Source organism: Aplysia californica, unplaced genomic scaffold, assembly GCF_000002075.1.
Source record: "Aplysia californica isolate F4 #8 unplaced genomic scaffold, AplCal3.0 scaffold00074, whole genome shotgun sequence".
NCBI lineage: Eukaryota > Metazoa > Mollusca > Gastropoda > Aplysiida > Aplysiidae > Aplysia > Aplysia californica.
This window is the reverse complement of record NW_004797344.1, coordinates 23358-38635: the sequence shown is the minus strand read 5'-3', so window position 1 is coordinate 38635 and position 15278 is coordinate 23358. Positions and strand designations below refer to the sequence as shown.

At 39.5% G+C, this 15278-nt stretch overlaps 2 protein-coding genes across 3 annotated transcripts in view; one reads left to right on the top strand and one right to left on the bottom strand.

Annotated features, from left to right (window-relative positions):
- LOC101848954 (peroxisomal membrane protein 11B) lies at window positions 1-6620 on the bottom strand. Of its 2 annotated transcripts, XM_005094011.3 has the most exons (4): window positions 6536-6620; window positions 5965-6088; window positions 2442-2557; window positions 1-754 (listed from the first exon to the last, which is right to left on the bottom strand). In XM_005094011.3, exons 2-4 carry the CDS (start codon window positions 6039-6041, stop codon window positions 189-191), a joined length of 759 nt encoding a protein of 252 aa, XP_005094068.1. In that variant the 5' UTR covers window positions 6042-6088; window positions 6536-6620; the 3' UTR covers window positions 1-188. The 2 variants fall into 2 exon arrangements, with proteins under 2 accessions (XP_005094068.1, XP_005094067.1); XM_005094010.3 differs by lacking the exon at window positions 6536-6620 and having other exon boundaries at window positions 5965-6520.
- Window positions 6621-6825: 205 nt separating this feature from the next.
- The window catches only part of LOC101848734 (ectonucleoside triphosphate diphosphohydrolase 7), a 13364-nt gene continuing 4911 nt past the window's right edge, over window positions 6826-15278 (top strand). Inside the window, exons 1-7 of the mRNA XM_005094009.3 lie at window positions 6826-7048; window positions 9864-10183; window positions 10636-10786; window positions 11503-11669; window positions 12887-12972; window positions 13293-13471; window positions 14794-15109. Of these exons, the coding sequence (XP_005094066.1) occupies window positions 7026-7048; window positions 9864-10183; window positions 10636-10786; window positions 11503-11669; window positions 12887-12972; window positions 13293-13471; window positions 14794-15109 (1242 nt within the window). The 5' untranslated portion in view covers window positions 6826-7025. The remainder of the gene's footprint in view (window positions 7049-9863; window positions 10184-10635; window positions 10787-11502; window positions 11670-12886; window positions 12973-13292; window positions 13472-14793; window positions 15110-15278) is intronic.

Here is a 15278-nt window from a genome sequence, read left to right as displayed (position 1 = left end):
TTTTCAATTTTAAAATTATTAGACGGGCAGTACAAATTTGACATTCTTAATGGATCAACAAAACCAGACACTGAAATTTTTATATCACAAAATTTGGATTCACTTTTTATTTCAGTTCAGCTGTACTTCGCTCCATGTCGAACTTGACTTCTTTGCACATATTTTAGTCGGAATCAATTTTCTGAATTCTACGAAGGCACCAAACGGAGCAAGGGGTTCCATGATTGCCAGACACCAATAACTGAAGAAATTGTTCCCACAAGACCCTGCACTCCTGGAGATGCTTTGACATGTCCAAGGGCTTCTAAAGGCAGGACAAGGTCACTCAAGTTTTTCACAAGATCCAGGAAAAGTGGCTTATTCTCTTCCACACATTTCTTGACCAGCTGTGAATTTGTAAGAATGGGTTTACTAGCAGTCTTATGATCAGATAAACCATTTTTATACAAACTTCTTGAAGATCTTTCTGTGCGAGCCTTCAGTTCACTTGATAACACAATGCAAATTTCATAAATATCTCGGACGAGGTTCAGTATCAGAGTCACAATCCAGAACTGAGCCGACAGTTTGCTCCACTTGTCTTTGTCTATCATAGCCAGCCCAACACGACCTGCCCATATTATATGGTCAAACAACAAATAAACAGCCTGATTCAGCTTTGACAAAGTTATTGTGTAGCGTAACACAGAGTCAGTCAGGTGGATGCTGCGAAGAGCCCCATGCATAAAGTCCACACTCTTGCCGAGTCGAAGAACTGAAAAACAAAATAAACAAGAAGTCAGTTCACTGAGAAATTATTTTCATAAGCGTCATTCCACAATAGCCCAAATCAGTCTCTGGTGATTTCTAAGACAAAGCCATTATTTGAATTGAGACATTAAGGGGTGTATTTTACATTTACATTACAGTACAGCTTTGTTTTTTCATTATTGACTTCTTAGTTTTTAATCAATAATAACAAGTGCCCAAGTCACGGTTCTGAAATTTAAGCGATTTTTTTTTCTTAATTTCATTTTCTCAAAACTTACAATATAAATGACTTTGGCATTTGTGGAATGACACTGACCATATATATATATATATATATATATATATATATATATATATATATATATATATATACAAAAAAGTCATTCTACATTATTTGATGCTTCGTTTGTTTCATATTTAACTATAACACTGACCTCTCAATGAGGGCCAAATTCATCTAAGGATATTGCATTGTGGTGAAAATGTTGTCATATCTTTAACAAGTCAATTTTAAAGATTTCACAGAACTTGTCTTTAGAAATCAGAATGTTATTTCTCTGTTCTGAAGAGGAAAATATGTCGGCTTGTCTTTTCACACATAAAGATCATATACAGGACAAGGATTGCTGAATCCCCTTTCAATCAGTCATCATGTTAACTTGGAACAAAATATTGTTCTCAATGAAAAAAACTACTTGTACACTGTGTCTAACAAAAAAAAAGAACCCAAGGGCAATAACTCAGCCATATTTGTATTAATTACAACAAAACTCTGGACAGACAAAATCCAACCAAGGGGACATAAAATTTCTAAACATGATATGAAGGAAATCAGTTGACATGTTCGACAGACATCAAGTTTTAAAAATTCCAAAAAAGCTGGGTACAAAACTCAAAACCTTACTTCTTAAAAACATTCAGCTACAGAGCCATGATCTGCCCATTCTGATGCCGGGAAAGTTGTGAATAAAAAATCAGGGGAGGAGAAGGTTGCTGTTGAGGAGGCCTCGTTCCATAGGATATGGGGCCACATCCCATATGTCAAGAGTGGGCCTTGTATCGTTGCAAGTAAGGTTTGGGAAATACTTTATTTATAAGCTGAAAGCTTACAAATAAATTTTTAATGGTCACCACATTCTCTCAACTTGAACCCCCTCAATTATTTTCTTTGGGGTTTTTTTTTTGACAGACCGAGAATTAACAGAAACAACCCACAAACAATCTAACAGTTGAAACTTTATGTGAACAAAATCTCTAAAGAATTTGCTCAGAAATATGCCACTGAGTTATTCAAAATTTCAAATGGCATCCTATTCGAGCTTGTCAAGAGAGAAATGGTACACACCTGGAAAATACAATTTAAATTATAACCAATTTATTTCGATGACAATTTTATTTATCTAATTTTTTCTTCAATGCACAAATACACACAAATAATTATTTGGTTTTTAAGAAGTTGCACAGTTTTCCATTTCACTCAAATCTGGATTAATTTTAAAAATTAACGTTTTTTAACATGTTGATTTTTCTTCAGATTGACAAATGCGACGTCCCCAAAATTGAACTTCAGTAGTTCAAAGTTTTGTTGAAATAGTCTAACGATGACTGCGTTGTTGTCCTGTAAATTAAGTGGGTCCTTCTTTTTTAAAATACTCAGCACTTTAAAAATGAGAGCATACAACAAAACTCACATTTTCTTGTTGTGCTTAGAGAACTGCTTAGCTTCTGCAGACGAGCAATCGCTTCGGCATGCACTCCAGCCTTCTCTAGATACCACCAGCTGAACTTGGTGCAGTACTGAACTAGCCTGAGGAAACAGCATCAATTAGTTTGTAAAATTACCATTACAAGTATAAATCTTTGATAATGTTAAATCTCGACCTGATATCTCCAGGAGAGAAACAAAATATTCATCAAATATAAAAATTCACCAAACACTGCCCACATCTTTGCCATTTTATTCATTTGACATGATACCATTACAGGTACAGTAGTGTCAACTTAACACCTTTATGACTAATAATATGTCCAGGGCAGTTCATCATGGTAAAGGAAACAAATTGTCGCTATGACATACGGCATTCGTCATGCCTTGCGAAGCATGAGGACCATATGATGACGAACGCTTTTTGTCAGAGTTTGTATTCAGCATACAGCTTCTAATAAATGCATTTTATCAAACTTAAAACTTATTGCAGATTCACATTCAGCTACAGTAGTCTCTGTATAAACAGATGCCATACAAAAGCACCCTCTGCTCAAATGCACACTTTCGTCATTTGACAGGATTTTTGCTATTTTACAATTCAGATGTGTACAAACGCACGGTCACTTCTTCACGCACGCTTGGATCCGCGAAACACACCAACAGGTAAAGCTTGACATGGGGAAATGTGCGCTACAGCCTACACAGCTTGCCTAAGACAAGACCGGACAACCAGATATTTGGTGAGAATTCCCCTTCACACAGAACAAAGAGAGTGATGGAGAGCGTTTTCACACCTAACTTTCCTCAGACAATAGGTCTAGGACAGGTCAAGTGAATGTTGAGGGGGGAGACTGAAATATCTTTTGATATGTCATTCGAAATGCATCTTTGAGAGAAGGTTTCTGACTGGTGTTTGAGTGACAGCATACGTAATGTGATGTGCAACATGTATGAGAATGCTGTAGAACACTAGATAGGCCTCTGTAGGATTTTAGAGATTTGAGAAGCAATCAGTTGCACTTGAAGAACAATGTTCTTGTTCAACGAATCACAAGAGAAAAGTCTCTCGGAGTGTCTGACTCTGCAGCCATCAATGCATTTACCCAGCTGCAATAGATGACAGGCAGTCGGGAGTGTTCACTTGGAAAGCCACATGGCTGAGCGCTTTTACTTCTATGACTATTACCAATAGTAGTTTCCTCTTGTCAGTTCCTGACATTAATTAGCGTATATATTCAATACACTGAGTCCGTCTTTCTGCTTTTCCCCTCCTTCATTCAACGCCTTTGTATTCATAATTCATAAACACAGTCGGGGAATCCTTCACAAAACAGACACGTTTCATCACATTATCAGCCAAAATGACCCTCACTAAAATATCAAGGAAATGATATGGTTGCGTCCCTTCCTCCCTTTGTACAGGTTCATGTAAGCACAGGCCAAGGAGCCCTCCCGAGCACTGTGCCACTGTGCGTTTAGGTGAAGGCTAATATTTTTTTTGCACAAAGAAATCTTTTCCTTTGAGAGATTGTAGTATTTTTACAAACCTGGTCTAATTAGGCAACCGACTGCTAAATCTAACGCCTTTGTGCATTGATTGATTGAATAAGCTACACGCTAAGCCTGAGGATGAATAGGCAGAAAACTTATTGTATCAAGCGACTGCTACGACTAGGAGCAGGTTTTGAGACCTAATTGTCTCAAGGTCATATTGGACAGGAGCCACTATGATAATGAACACCATGGATAGGTGAAAAATATAAGAAAAACGCAAGGGTTTCATGGTACAGCGGCTGGTTGGTACAGGTGACCACTATGGACAGCAAGTTCAACATGTAAGTGAGGAAGGACTTCCGTAATGAGCAACCATCAGCCACCCCTAACAAACACAATAAAGAAGAGATCTAGATCCTAACCCAAACCAACCCTAGCCTTCAGTGTTAACCCTGACCCTAACACTTTATTTCAAAGTGGTCAATTACGGAATTCTTTCCTAATCTAAAACTAAAAATTTAGCATGTAGTCTGTACAAAAGTCTCCGCTTAAACGCACAGAGTGCTCAGGAAGGCTCCTTAGCGGGTGTTACGGAGTGTGCGTTGCCATGACCTGCGCAAAGGGAGGAAAGGATGCACTCATCTCATTTCCTTGATATTTTAGTTTCTTCCTCATTCTTGATGACAGCAGCTAGACAGTCAGTCCAAGGTCGCGCACAAACTGTGCAGTCCACTTCAAATCTGAGAGACTGCCATAGAGCTTTCTCTCAAGAGGAGTCACATTCTGCCACGCCTGTGTACGAAAGGTGGTGTAGCGCAGGCAGCGCTGAAGGATAAGGTTGACATCCTCTTGGCCGTGTCCACATTCGCAGATCGCAGACTCTCCTACTTTTAATTTAGTGGGTATTTTACTGACCTCCCTTCGGGGAGCGGGTCACTTTGGTTGATTAAGTGGCAACACGTGACTGTTTTTATATGGATTCCCCGACTGCGGTTATGAATTATAAAGGAAAGAAATACAAAGGCGTTGAATGGGTGGGGGAGCAGAAAGACGGACTAACTGTACTACATATAATGCACTTATAAAATGTCGGGAACAGATAAATGGACACTGGTGGTGATAGTGCTAGAGGGAAAAGTGCTCAGCCACACGGCTTTCCAACTTCCATGGCCACTCCCGACTGCCTTTCATCTATTTCAACTATACATATGTATAATAATAATGGATTGCATTTATATAGCGCATATCCACTTATGCAATGCTCTATACATGGATGACATCAAAATCAGACATTCTGAGAGACTTTTCTCTTGTAATTCGTAGAACGATACGGTCTTCGAAAGCAGCTGATTACTTGACAAAAACTTCAATCATCAACAAGCCTCTCTAGTGTTCTACTACAGCATTCACGCATGTTGCGCATCATAAGCCTAATAAGTAAACATATCAGTCACAGAAACACATAGTCATAAAAACATTCTCTGAAAGACCCATTTCGAGTGACTAATCAAAAGGCATTTCAGTTGTCGTCTCCCCCCCCCCCTTCCAACATCACCCGACCAGTCCAAGATTTGGGTCTGTGGAAAGTTGGGTGTGAAAACTAACTCTGTCCATTATATTCTCTTTGTTCTGCGTGAGGGGCAGTCTCGCCAAATATCCGGTATAGACCTGTCTTATGCAAGAGCTGTATAGGTTGTTGTGAAAATTTCTCCTTGTCAAGCTTTACCTGTCGGCGTGTTTCACGTATTGAAGCATGATGCGTTTAGAAGTGAACGTGCATTTGTACATCTAAATTATATAGCACTCTCAAAAAACCTATTATATGCTGACAGACCAAAGCATGCGTTTGAGCAAAGCGTTTTTTAGTATGGCGTGTGTTTAGGCGGAGACTGCTGTACTACGTAGTGACCTACTTTACAGATACCACTCTGTTGATCTCTCTTCATATATTCACTGGTACAAGTTGTCAAAGTCAAAGAAAGGTAACAAAGAGCACAAGAAGAAGAGTTTACCTGAAAAGTTTATCACGCCCACTTGCAGATGAATTAAACTTCACGAGATTGTCCATGAAATCAGAATCCACACCCATGATTGTCAGTGATTCACTAAAAGTTGCTATTGTATTTTTGACGGAGACTGAGGATATAATGTAGCTTTTTATAGGCTCCTGTTCTTCTATCTTTCAATAATTGTTATTTTTTCGCTCAGCGCGTGATTCGCCTAGTTACACTACACTACTACAGCAACACTGACAGATAATTAGATCTACTTAAAATAATTAAGATCATCCTGAGTCTACTATAAGCTAAGGGCACACTCACAATAAGTCTGACTTATTATACCTGGTCTGATCTGAAATGGCTCAAATGGTTGGCCCTACTACTACACTACAGCGTACTGTAATGTGGAAAGAAGATTCTCATGCCTGTCGTGTTGCCACTTTTACAACAACGAATCAAGTGATTACATGAGAGATGAAAGTAGGCTAATAAAAGGAAATTAATAGAATCTATTTAGACTTTGAACGAAGTCTAAAAAGAAAACATATAATCTAGGCTAAGTTGTTTTATCTGATACCAATACCATCAACTGCCTCGTCAATCAATCGTGATATAAAGAAATGAAGCGAAAGAAAATTGCCGTGAATGCACAGAAACTGTAACACAACTGCTTGATAGTTGACTGATCTTGGCTACCGGGCTGCCGGGCAATAACATCAGACAATTTCGACTTTCAACGCACGGTCAAAGTTCATAGAGACTAACCTTTGCCCTTGTTCAAGTAAAATTCAATAAGACCTCCCAACGGATTTTGTTTGCGGTAGCTGCAAAGAGGAACATGTCGTAAAACAACTTTCCTTTTCCGTTTGTGATGTGTTGTTCGACTGGGTTACTGGGATCATTGTCAGCTGCGAAGGAAACGTACACGTCTACTGCCGACCCCGCACAGTCAAGGGTGTGTCAGGCTGCCACCCTCTTTAGAAATGCCTGAGATTTTTTAGTCACAAACATGGGCCTCATCCGATGAATTCATTTGAAAGTGAAACTAATTCTGAAGAAATTTATTGAATTGTATGGAAAGTCTAAAAATGGCTCGGTGAGTCGGTAGAAACTGTAGAATCTACAAAATAATTCTCTAATAAAATCTATTCTAGATCTAGATCTAGATCTAGATCTAGATATCTAGATCTAGATATCTATATAGATCTAGATCTAGATAGATCTAGATCTACATCTAGATCTATATAATCTAGATTCTAGATCTAGACTAGCCTAATCTAGATCTAGATATCTTGATTTTGTAGATCTAATCTAGATCTAGATCTAGAGTCGAGATCCTAGAATCTCGATCTAGATTCTAGAGACTAGACTTAGATCTATAAATCTAGATCAAAAGTCTAGAGAAGCCTTACAGTACACTTAACTTTAAGTTTAGCCTTCTTATGTCTTATTATGCCTTAGCCTGCCTTAGTCTAAGGCTTACCGCGGCCTTAGTGTACGTGACCCTGAGATTACTTGCATGTCCGGTTACCGTGTACGTGACACTGAGACTACATGCTCAGTTATCGTGTACGTAGAAACTGAGGCTAGAGGTGCCAGGTTACCGTGTACGTAGATATTTAGGAGGCTACTTGCCCGGTTACCGTGTACGTGACCCTGAGACTACATGACCGTGTACGTAGACTCTCCGTTTTTACTTTTTACACGAATGACTTTGGTCTAGAATAGGAGATTGTTAAGATTCCCGCGTTTTATTCCGATGTACATTTTCCAGGGTTAGGGGTAGGGACCAAAGCAAAACATGCCTGAGGCTATGAAAAACACACATCAGAATTAAACGCGGCATCCTTAACAATCGCCCTAGAATCTAATCTAGTGGTTAGACCGGACTCATATTCGGGATATTACGGGTTTGGAGGCTCAAGTCTCAGCTCGGTCTAATGTTGTGTCCTTAGGAAAGGCACTTTACACAGGAATTTGACACTGGGCTCGTGCTTTCGGAGATGGCCGTTAAAGCTCAGAGGTCCAGTCTCTTAACCTATCCGTACGCAGTGTTTTACTATCGTATCCATACGACGAGGGGAACTCTGTGCCACCACTTTCTATTTTAAAGATGAAATTTACTCGTTAATCGAATATGCACGCTTTGCATAGCAGTAGCAGTCTGTCAAAATGATTTTTTGAGAAATACTGAAGGCTGTCGTTATTCGGACTCGAGTCCGAATATGAAAAAATGTTATTCGGACTCGGGTCCGGAAAAAAGGAAGTGTCTTCGTTCTATAGATCTAACGTTCAGTGCTTCCAATTTTCCGCCATTTTTTAGTTTACCCCACACCTTATCTGCCGATCCAATGCCCGCCGCCTCATTGATACGCGCCCCCCCACGTTTCCCACTTTCTTTGTTGTAGAAAAAGGTACAATTGAAGATTAGCAGACCACCTAGCACCTGCATATTATGAGCTGTGTAAAAAAAAAGAAGACTGATTCGTTCAAATACACAAGCCTGTGTCATATCGATTGTTTACCAAGAAAAAGTTGTGTTGCTGTGTAGAGCTGAGCATACGGCAACTTTTGATTCCTAAGACCAGCGCACAATTCATTACGTAGATCTACGTCAAGACTAGCTTATTATTGTAATAATGATCAGTTGCCGGGGGGGAAAAGACTGACGCATATGCGACGTTCAAAGCCCGGACCGATAGTGCCCCCCCACCACCCTCCCCGACACGCACACAGCCACACGTGTGGAGGCCGCCCATCCGACCCCGACACACGCTAACGAGCCATCTTTAATTGCTTCTGATGACCTCTTGACAAATAAACATGTATTAGAAGCGCTATAACTTTTCAGGCCGGCCTCAAATTCATCATAAGATTAAAACTCGGCTCCTGCACAAAACGCCTTTTTGCCCGAAGTGATCCCGGTCTCTACCCAGCCTGAGGCGAGTCACGAGTGAGGCAGGACAGGAAGCCGGATTCACGAGTCACAGGAAGTCGGAAGTGATGTCATGCTGGACAAGAATCAGAGTCCGAATAACATTTTTTCATATTCGGACTCGCGTCCGAATAATCACTTCGAATACTGAAAGTCGCACAAAGAGATCTTCGCACAAGAAGTATTCTAAAATGTGAAGAATACAACCGAGGGGGGGGGGGGTACAAAATGACCACAGGACGTTCGGATAGGGTTAAAGAACCTCTATACTAAAATTGCTAATAGTAATTAACGTACGTTAAACCTAGAAGATATTTATCTAATCTAAATCTGTATCATACCATTTTTTTTTTCAAGAATGACTTTAAATTCGTCGCAAATTCAAACTACTAGGCTATATTACTCCTACCATAATTATGTAGTAACTTTAGAAGGACTTCGGTAATGAGGGACCAACCTAACAAACACATTGAAAATAAAGGAGACCTTCTAACCCTAACCCTAACTTAGCCTTCTACCCTTAACTTTTTTAAAAACCTTAACCCTAACCCTACCTCAAACCCTAACCCTAGCTTTAACACATGATACATATTTTAGTTGACAGTGTTAGATTTGATTTTGATTACTGTGAACATCGCTGGGGAATGAAGTTTAAACAATTTATAAAGACCAAACATATTCTGCCTGAAGGTTAAATTAAAATGATTGTGGATGATCCAGTTGAATGAACTTACAAACATGACTGACTAAGTTCTTTATAATATATGAAACAGAAAGTCTCAGGCTTTTAGGTTAATGTAGAAGAATCTAGTCAGGTGTCCTGTCTGTATTGCACGGTTCCAGGTTGAACTTTAAAAAGCAAGGAAAGGGTTCCACATCCTAAAGAATATTAGAAGAATTGATATTGGATGCCATGTCAGTCAAAATATAATATAAATTGAAATTTGACATTTTATGTCCTTTTCTTTGATTACAGAATTTACCTCAATTGCCCAGGCATTTCGCCACAAGGCAGCAGTATCTACACCTTTTGGCGTATTGTATTCGTCATAGCTGCTCTCGTTATTGGACTGCTGTTTCTGCTGCCCATCACAGGAATGTTCAAATTATCTGGAGCAAGAAATATAGAAGAAAAAGAAGGGTTGCAGTATGCCATTGTGATTGACTGTGGCAGCAGTGGCAGTAGAGTCTACGTCTACTTTTGGCCCCAACATTCAGGAAATCCAAGTGATTTACTCAGCATCCAACAGCTTCATGATTCCAGTGGAAAATTAGTTGAAAAGAAAGTTTCTCCAGGTGATTGCCTTTTAATATCATTAAAGCTTAAAGTAAAAAGGCTTGCTACTTTGAACTAGCTTACTTGTTCTTTGCATTGTTACAACTTTTTATGGGCGTGTTGATGTGCTTCTCTTTACTCAAACAAACGAAACAAAAGTTTTCTAAATTCCTGTTTTTGGAAAAAAAACTAACTTTAAAAAATATTTTCATAGAGGGGAAGGAGGAGGGTGAGGATGTGCCAAGGCATCTGAACTGTGAGTTATTGTTTTCTTTTCTCCTTTGTTATCTGATAGTCGTAGAGTTATTTTTCATGGAACTAATTCCAGTTGGGAACATGATACACTTTTATTTGTCCTTAAGTGTTTGAATAAACTGAAAGCATTAAGGCATGTTTTTTGGTATTAAAATACAACTTCATTGTCGTAAGAAAATTAAGAACCAAAATGTCTAATTCTCTCTTCTTTTTTCAGGCTTGTCCTCTTTTGAGGATAATCCAGATGCTGCAAGTGACCATATTAAAGACTTACTGTTGTTTGCCCAGCAGTATATCCCATCGAAGAAGTACTCGGAGACATTTTTGTATGTCATGGCAACAGCAGGGATGAGAATGCTTCCAGAAAAGTAAGTTTGCCCTTGTGCTGCTGTGTGATGTTGGGAAACATATTTTTCAAGAAGATTCCTAGGATGCTTTTACTGCCTGACATTTATATCATGTGAATGTTTGTATTCTGTATCGTTTCTTGCACAAGGGTCCTAGCATAGTTGTTTTCTTTTCCTTCTTTTTTTCTTTGCTCAATATTAAAAAACTAATTGTAACTTAATTCAAATCGATAGAACAACAGTAAACTATAAATGATTTCAACCTTTATCAGTGGCTATTTTATCAAATTTGCAAAGATAAATTTCATATTAACGGATTCAGCCCGCAGGTAATTTTGATTCGGAACACGAATAATTTATGACCGCTTTGTGACCTCACGGGTGGGCTCACAAAAAGATAAGATAATAAGTATCTAAATTTGATAAAACCCTTTTTGTGGCGTATAGAAATGTTCAGAATAAAAAATACTATTCAATTACACAAGAAAAAAAGGGTTGAAATGTAAGTAGTAAGGAGAAAAGAAGAGGGGAAAATGATGTGAAGAAAGGGAGCAATAGATAAGAGCCGCTCTAAGTTGCTCTGCGTCAAAACGCAGGAGACAGTCAGCCACTGTGAGCAACGCTGCAGTCTGAATCGCTTAATTATATGCTCTTTATCAAAGATACAAAATGCACTCTGATGAATAAGAGACTTTTAATTGATTATTGTTTGTGTTACTTTTTTTTTTATCTTTCAGGAAACAAAATGCTATCTTAACGGATCTCAGAACCGATATCAAGAAAGATTTCAATTTTATCGCCCTTGAAAATCATTTTGAAGTGATCAGTGGCAAGCAGGAAGGGGTCTTTGCGTGGATTGCCATCAACTATGCCTTAAACAGATTTTCACATACTGTATCACATGGTAAGTTGTCTGTTTACTAATGGTATTCCTCCCTTTTTAGTGTCCTGTTGACATTTTTTGGTTCCCTTTAAAAAATTGATGACACACGTGAAAGCCTTTCTCAAAATATTTCCTTAGAAAAAATCAGGGTGACTGCCGGGCCCCGGGAGTTCCCCGGGAAATTTTTAAAAAATCGGCGAGACCCGGGAATACCCCGGGAATTTGAGGAAATTTAAATTGCCCCGTGAAAGACCGGGAAAATACATAAAAGTGCTCGAAGATTTGAAAACCAAATTCGATAACATCCATGGGTTCATTTTTGCCGGTCGCGATAGTGATATCGGCTTTTCCAGGTCTGAGAGTGCGCTTTACGTGAACAGGCGGCTATGGTGGCAAGCGGAAGTGTATGTGTGATACTGAAGCTCGATCGGGAAAATCAAGATCTACTTTCGCTTTCGTTACCACCCAGAAATTTGCCAGTAATAGCCTGAAAACACAACATTTTTAACCTGCAGGTTTTGCGTTCCAAACGTTGTGTCGCCTAGAAATTAAATCAATATTTGTCCAGTGCTGTCGCCTGTGAAAAAATGGAAAGTTATACAAGCGTCTTGTCGGGCTCGCCATCGTGACTGGTCAGTGAATCTGCGTGTTCCCATCACTTTGTGAGTGCCAGCAATGGTTGGGGTCACCAAAGTTCATTCAAAGTCTGAGCGCTGTGAAATATAGGACTCCGGAATAAGGGGATAATTGATTTTTTTAAAAGATACACTTGGGGGAGGAAAGATGGGGTTGAAGGCAACACCGGATGACAAAAACTGAACTTGGAAGCAAATTTCAGTTTTTAGAATTTTGGTTACTACTTGAGCTCTCTGCAAAGCAGGCATTGGTGCAGGCCTTGTGGGGAATCAGGATCCGTCATGCTCAATGCTCATGCCTTGTAAGCCGTGTTTTTTTAACTAAAGGGTTTGCCCCCCCCCCCCTCCCCCGGAAAATTGAGAAGCCTGATTTGCAGTCACCCTGAGAAATGTGATCAATCCGTACGTTAAAACAGTCCGGGGGGGGGGGGGGGCTTTTTTTTTTTGCTTTTCTGTCTTAAGGGCAAGAAGCTGAACAGGTGATACTGCATTATTGAATTGTCTTTCCATACGAACCTTGTTTAGATTGCTGCTTTTATTACAAAATTATAATTTTTTTCTTTAGCTCCTCCATAATTTTGCGTCACCTTTTTATTTTGACAGATTCAAGTGAGCACAGAAAAAGGAAAACTGTTGGGATGATGGACATGGGTGGTGGATCTGTCCAGATAGCTTATGAAGTTTCTGGGGTGAGACTTTGTAAATTTTATTTTGATTCCATCTCTTTGTCTGCCACTATTGTTATTTGTGTTACAGCTGTAAAGCACAATATGGCCATTGTACCAGCATGTGAATGTTCTTAAATGGTGATCAGTCACATTTTTTTCCATTGGTATTCCATAACTAACAATGCTGTATATTTATTTGTCATGACTCATTTCTGCTCAAAGCAGTTTTATTAAAATGTTAAATTGTGCTGTGTGTTATCAAAATATCCACTTTGTCCTTCTTTCTATTGTAAAAATTCTTTGTGTCATGTGATCTTGCACCTACTTATTCATATTCTCAGGAGGCTTCTGAAGGGATCCCACCCTTTTCGCTGTCAAAGTTCAACTTAGGATGTCAAGATTCTGATGAAGAGCACGCGTACAAAGTGTACGTCACAACGTTTTTGGGCTTTGGAGCTAATTCTGCACTTGACCGATACAAGTCCATGTTGGTGGAGAAGTCTGTAGCAGATGGACACAGGTAGGAAGCCAAGTGGCATGCGTTGATCCATTCATCTTGTTTAATGATACAATGTGTTTACCCGTCAAGGTGCTACTTCATGTTTGTCTCTGTTAAGAACAAGGAAGAAAAGAAGAAGAAAAAGTTTGTTTCTTGATATCGTGACTTTCATGCTGGAAAGAATCTGCAAGGTTTAAGATCAAGGGAAAGACTCCTGGAGGAAAGTTACAAAGAATGATGTACAGAAAAGTGGGAAGACTCGGAATAATATCGAGAGGCTGGCACAGGATAGGGAAAGGTGGAAAGTGTTCTTGGCCTCTACCCTGATGCAGCGTAAGAAAGACAGTGATGATTATGATGCTAAAAGGTGATGCAGGTAAACCTGATTCCAGTCGCTGATACAAGTTTCTTGGGCCTGGGTTGTTTGAGTGGTTGTCTTACCTCTCCTCCCACTTGACTCGGTCTGGTCAGAGACAGACTTTGAGTCTGACATCCTGCTTTTTAGCTTACCATTCTGTGTTTTATGGAGCTTTACAGCAGAGCTCTCCATATTGACACTCTCTTTGCTTGTGATTGTAAAAAGCAGGAGGCTGGATGGCACCACTGGTAGGTCTTACATATTTACTATTTCTCATTTGTTGCTGTCTGTATGTCTGTCTTGCTTTTTCCCAGCACAAAATGACCATTATTTTGTCACTGAAATGAGCAATTATTTAAAGATGGCTAAAGAATATAAAAGAAGCTCAGCTGGAATCATGGACACATGAAGTGCACAGCTAAGAGCTGTTGTTCTTCGGGTGACTAGCTGTTTTTGTATCTGATTATTCACTTTGTCTGAGCATTATATTACCAAGACTTGTTTTGTTGTCCTTATTATCTGTACCAAAATATATGGAATGGGCACAGTGGTAGGGTCTATTTAATTAAAGCTACCATGTTCTTGGTGACATTTTGCTATTGTCAAAGTAATGATGTAATGCTTAACTCTTTGAACCCCTTCGGACTCTTGGAGCGTCCGGCGGTAAAAACCCTGTTCCCCATCGGACGCTGGGAGCATCCAGTACCAGTGACAACTGTTTCATTTTATTTAGTACTTGTTTTTGCTTGTATTTTGGAACTATTCCCAAACCAAGTTTCTCTAGTAATGACTAAGCTGTTGTTTCCCCTTTTTTAGATGTTGGAGGCAAGCTTTTGGGGTTATAATGAAACATAGTACACTAGGTTTAGGTGACTGTAAAAAAAATTCCGGAAGACGGTAGAAAAAACTCAGGGCTTAAAGAGTTAAGAGAGCAACACAACACCAACATCTCACAACTTACATTGTTGCGTTGCTTCTTTTCCAGTGCAGGCACGGAGAGCCAGCCTATCACTGATGTGTGCCTCCCATTGGGCATGACACTCAAAACCACAGACGATGCAGGTGTCGGCCACGTGTTCTCTGGTGGTGGGGACTTCACGCAATGCAAGGCCGCGGTAGAACCGCTGATCAACAAGACTGTCCCCTGTAGTAAAGCCCCCTGCTCCGTCAATGGGGTGTACCAGCCGGTGATAGATCCCGCTATGGAGTTTTACGGGTTCTCCGAGTTTTGGTACAGCATGGAAGATGTGTTCTCCATGGGCGGCCACTACAACTACGACACTTTTAATGCAAAAGCAAAGGTAAAAGTAAAAGTCTTTTTCTCTATTCCTTTCAGCGTGGGCATCAAGATGAATAAGATACATTCCATAGATGTCATTACATTTCATTTTCTTGTACAATTTTAGAATTAAAATACATATGAACATTAAATGTAGTACTAATGTATACATATATATATGTGAACCCCCC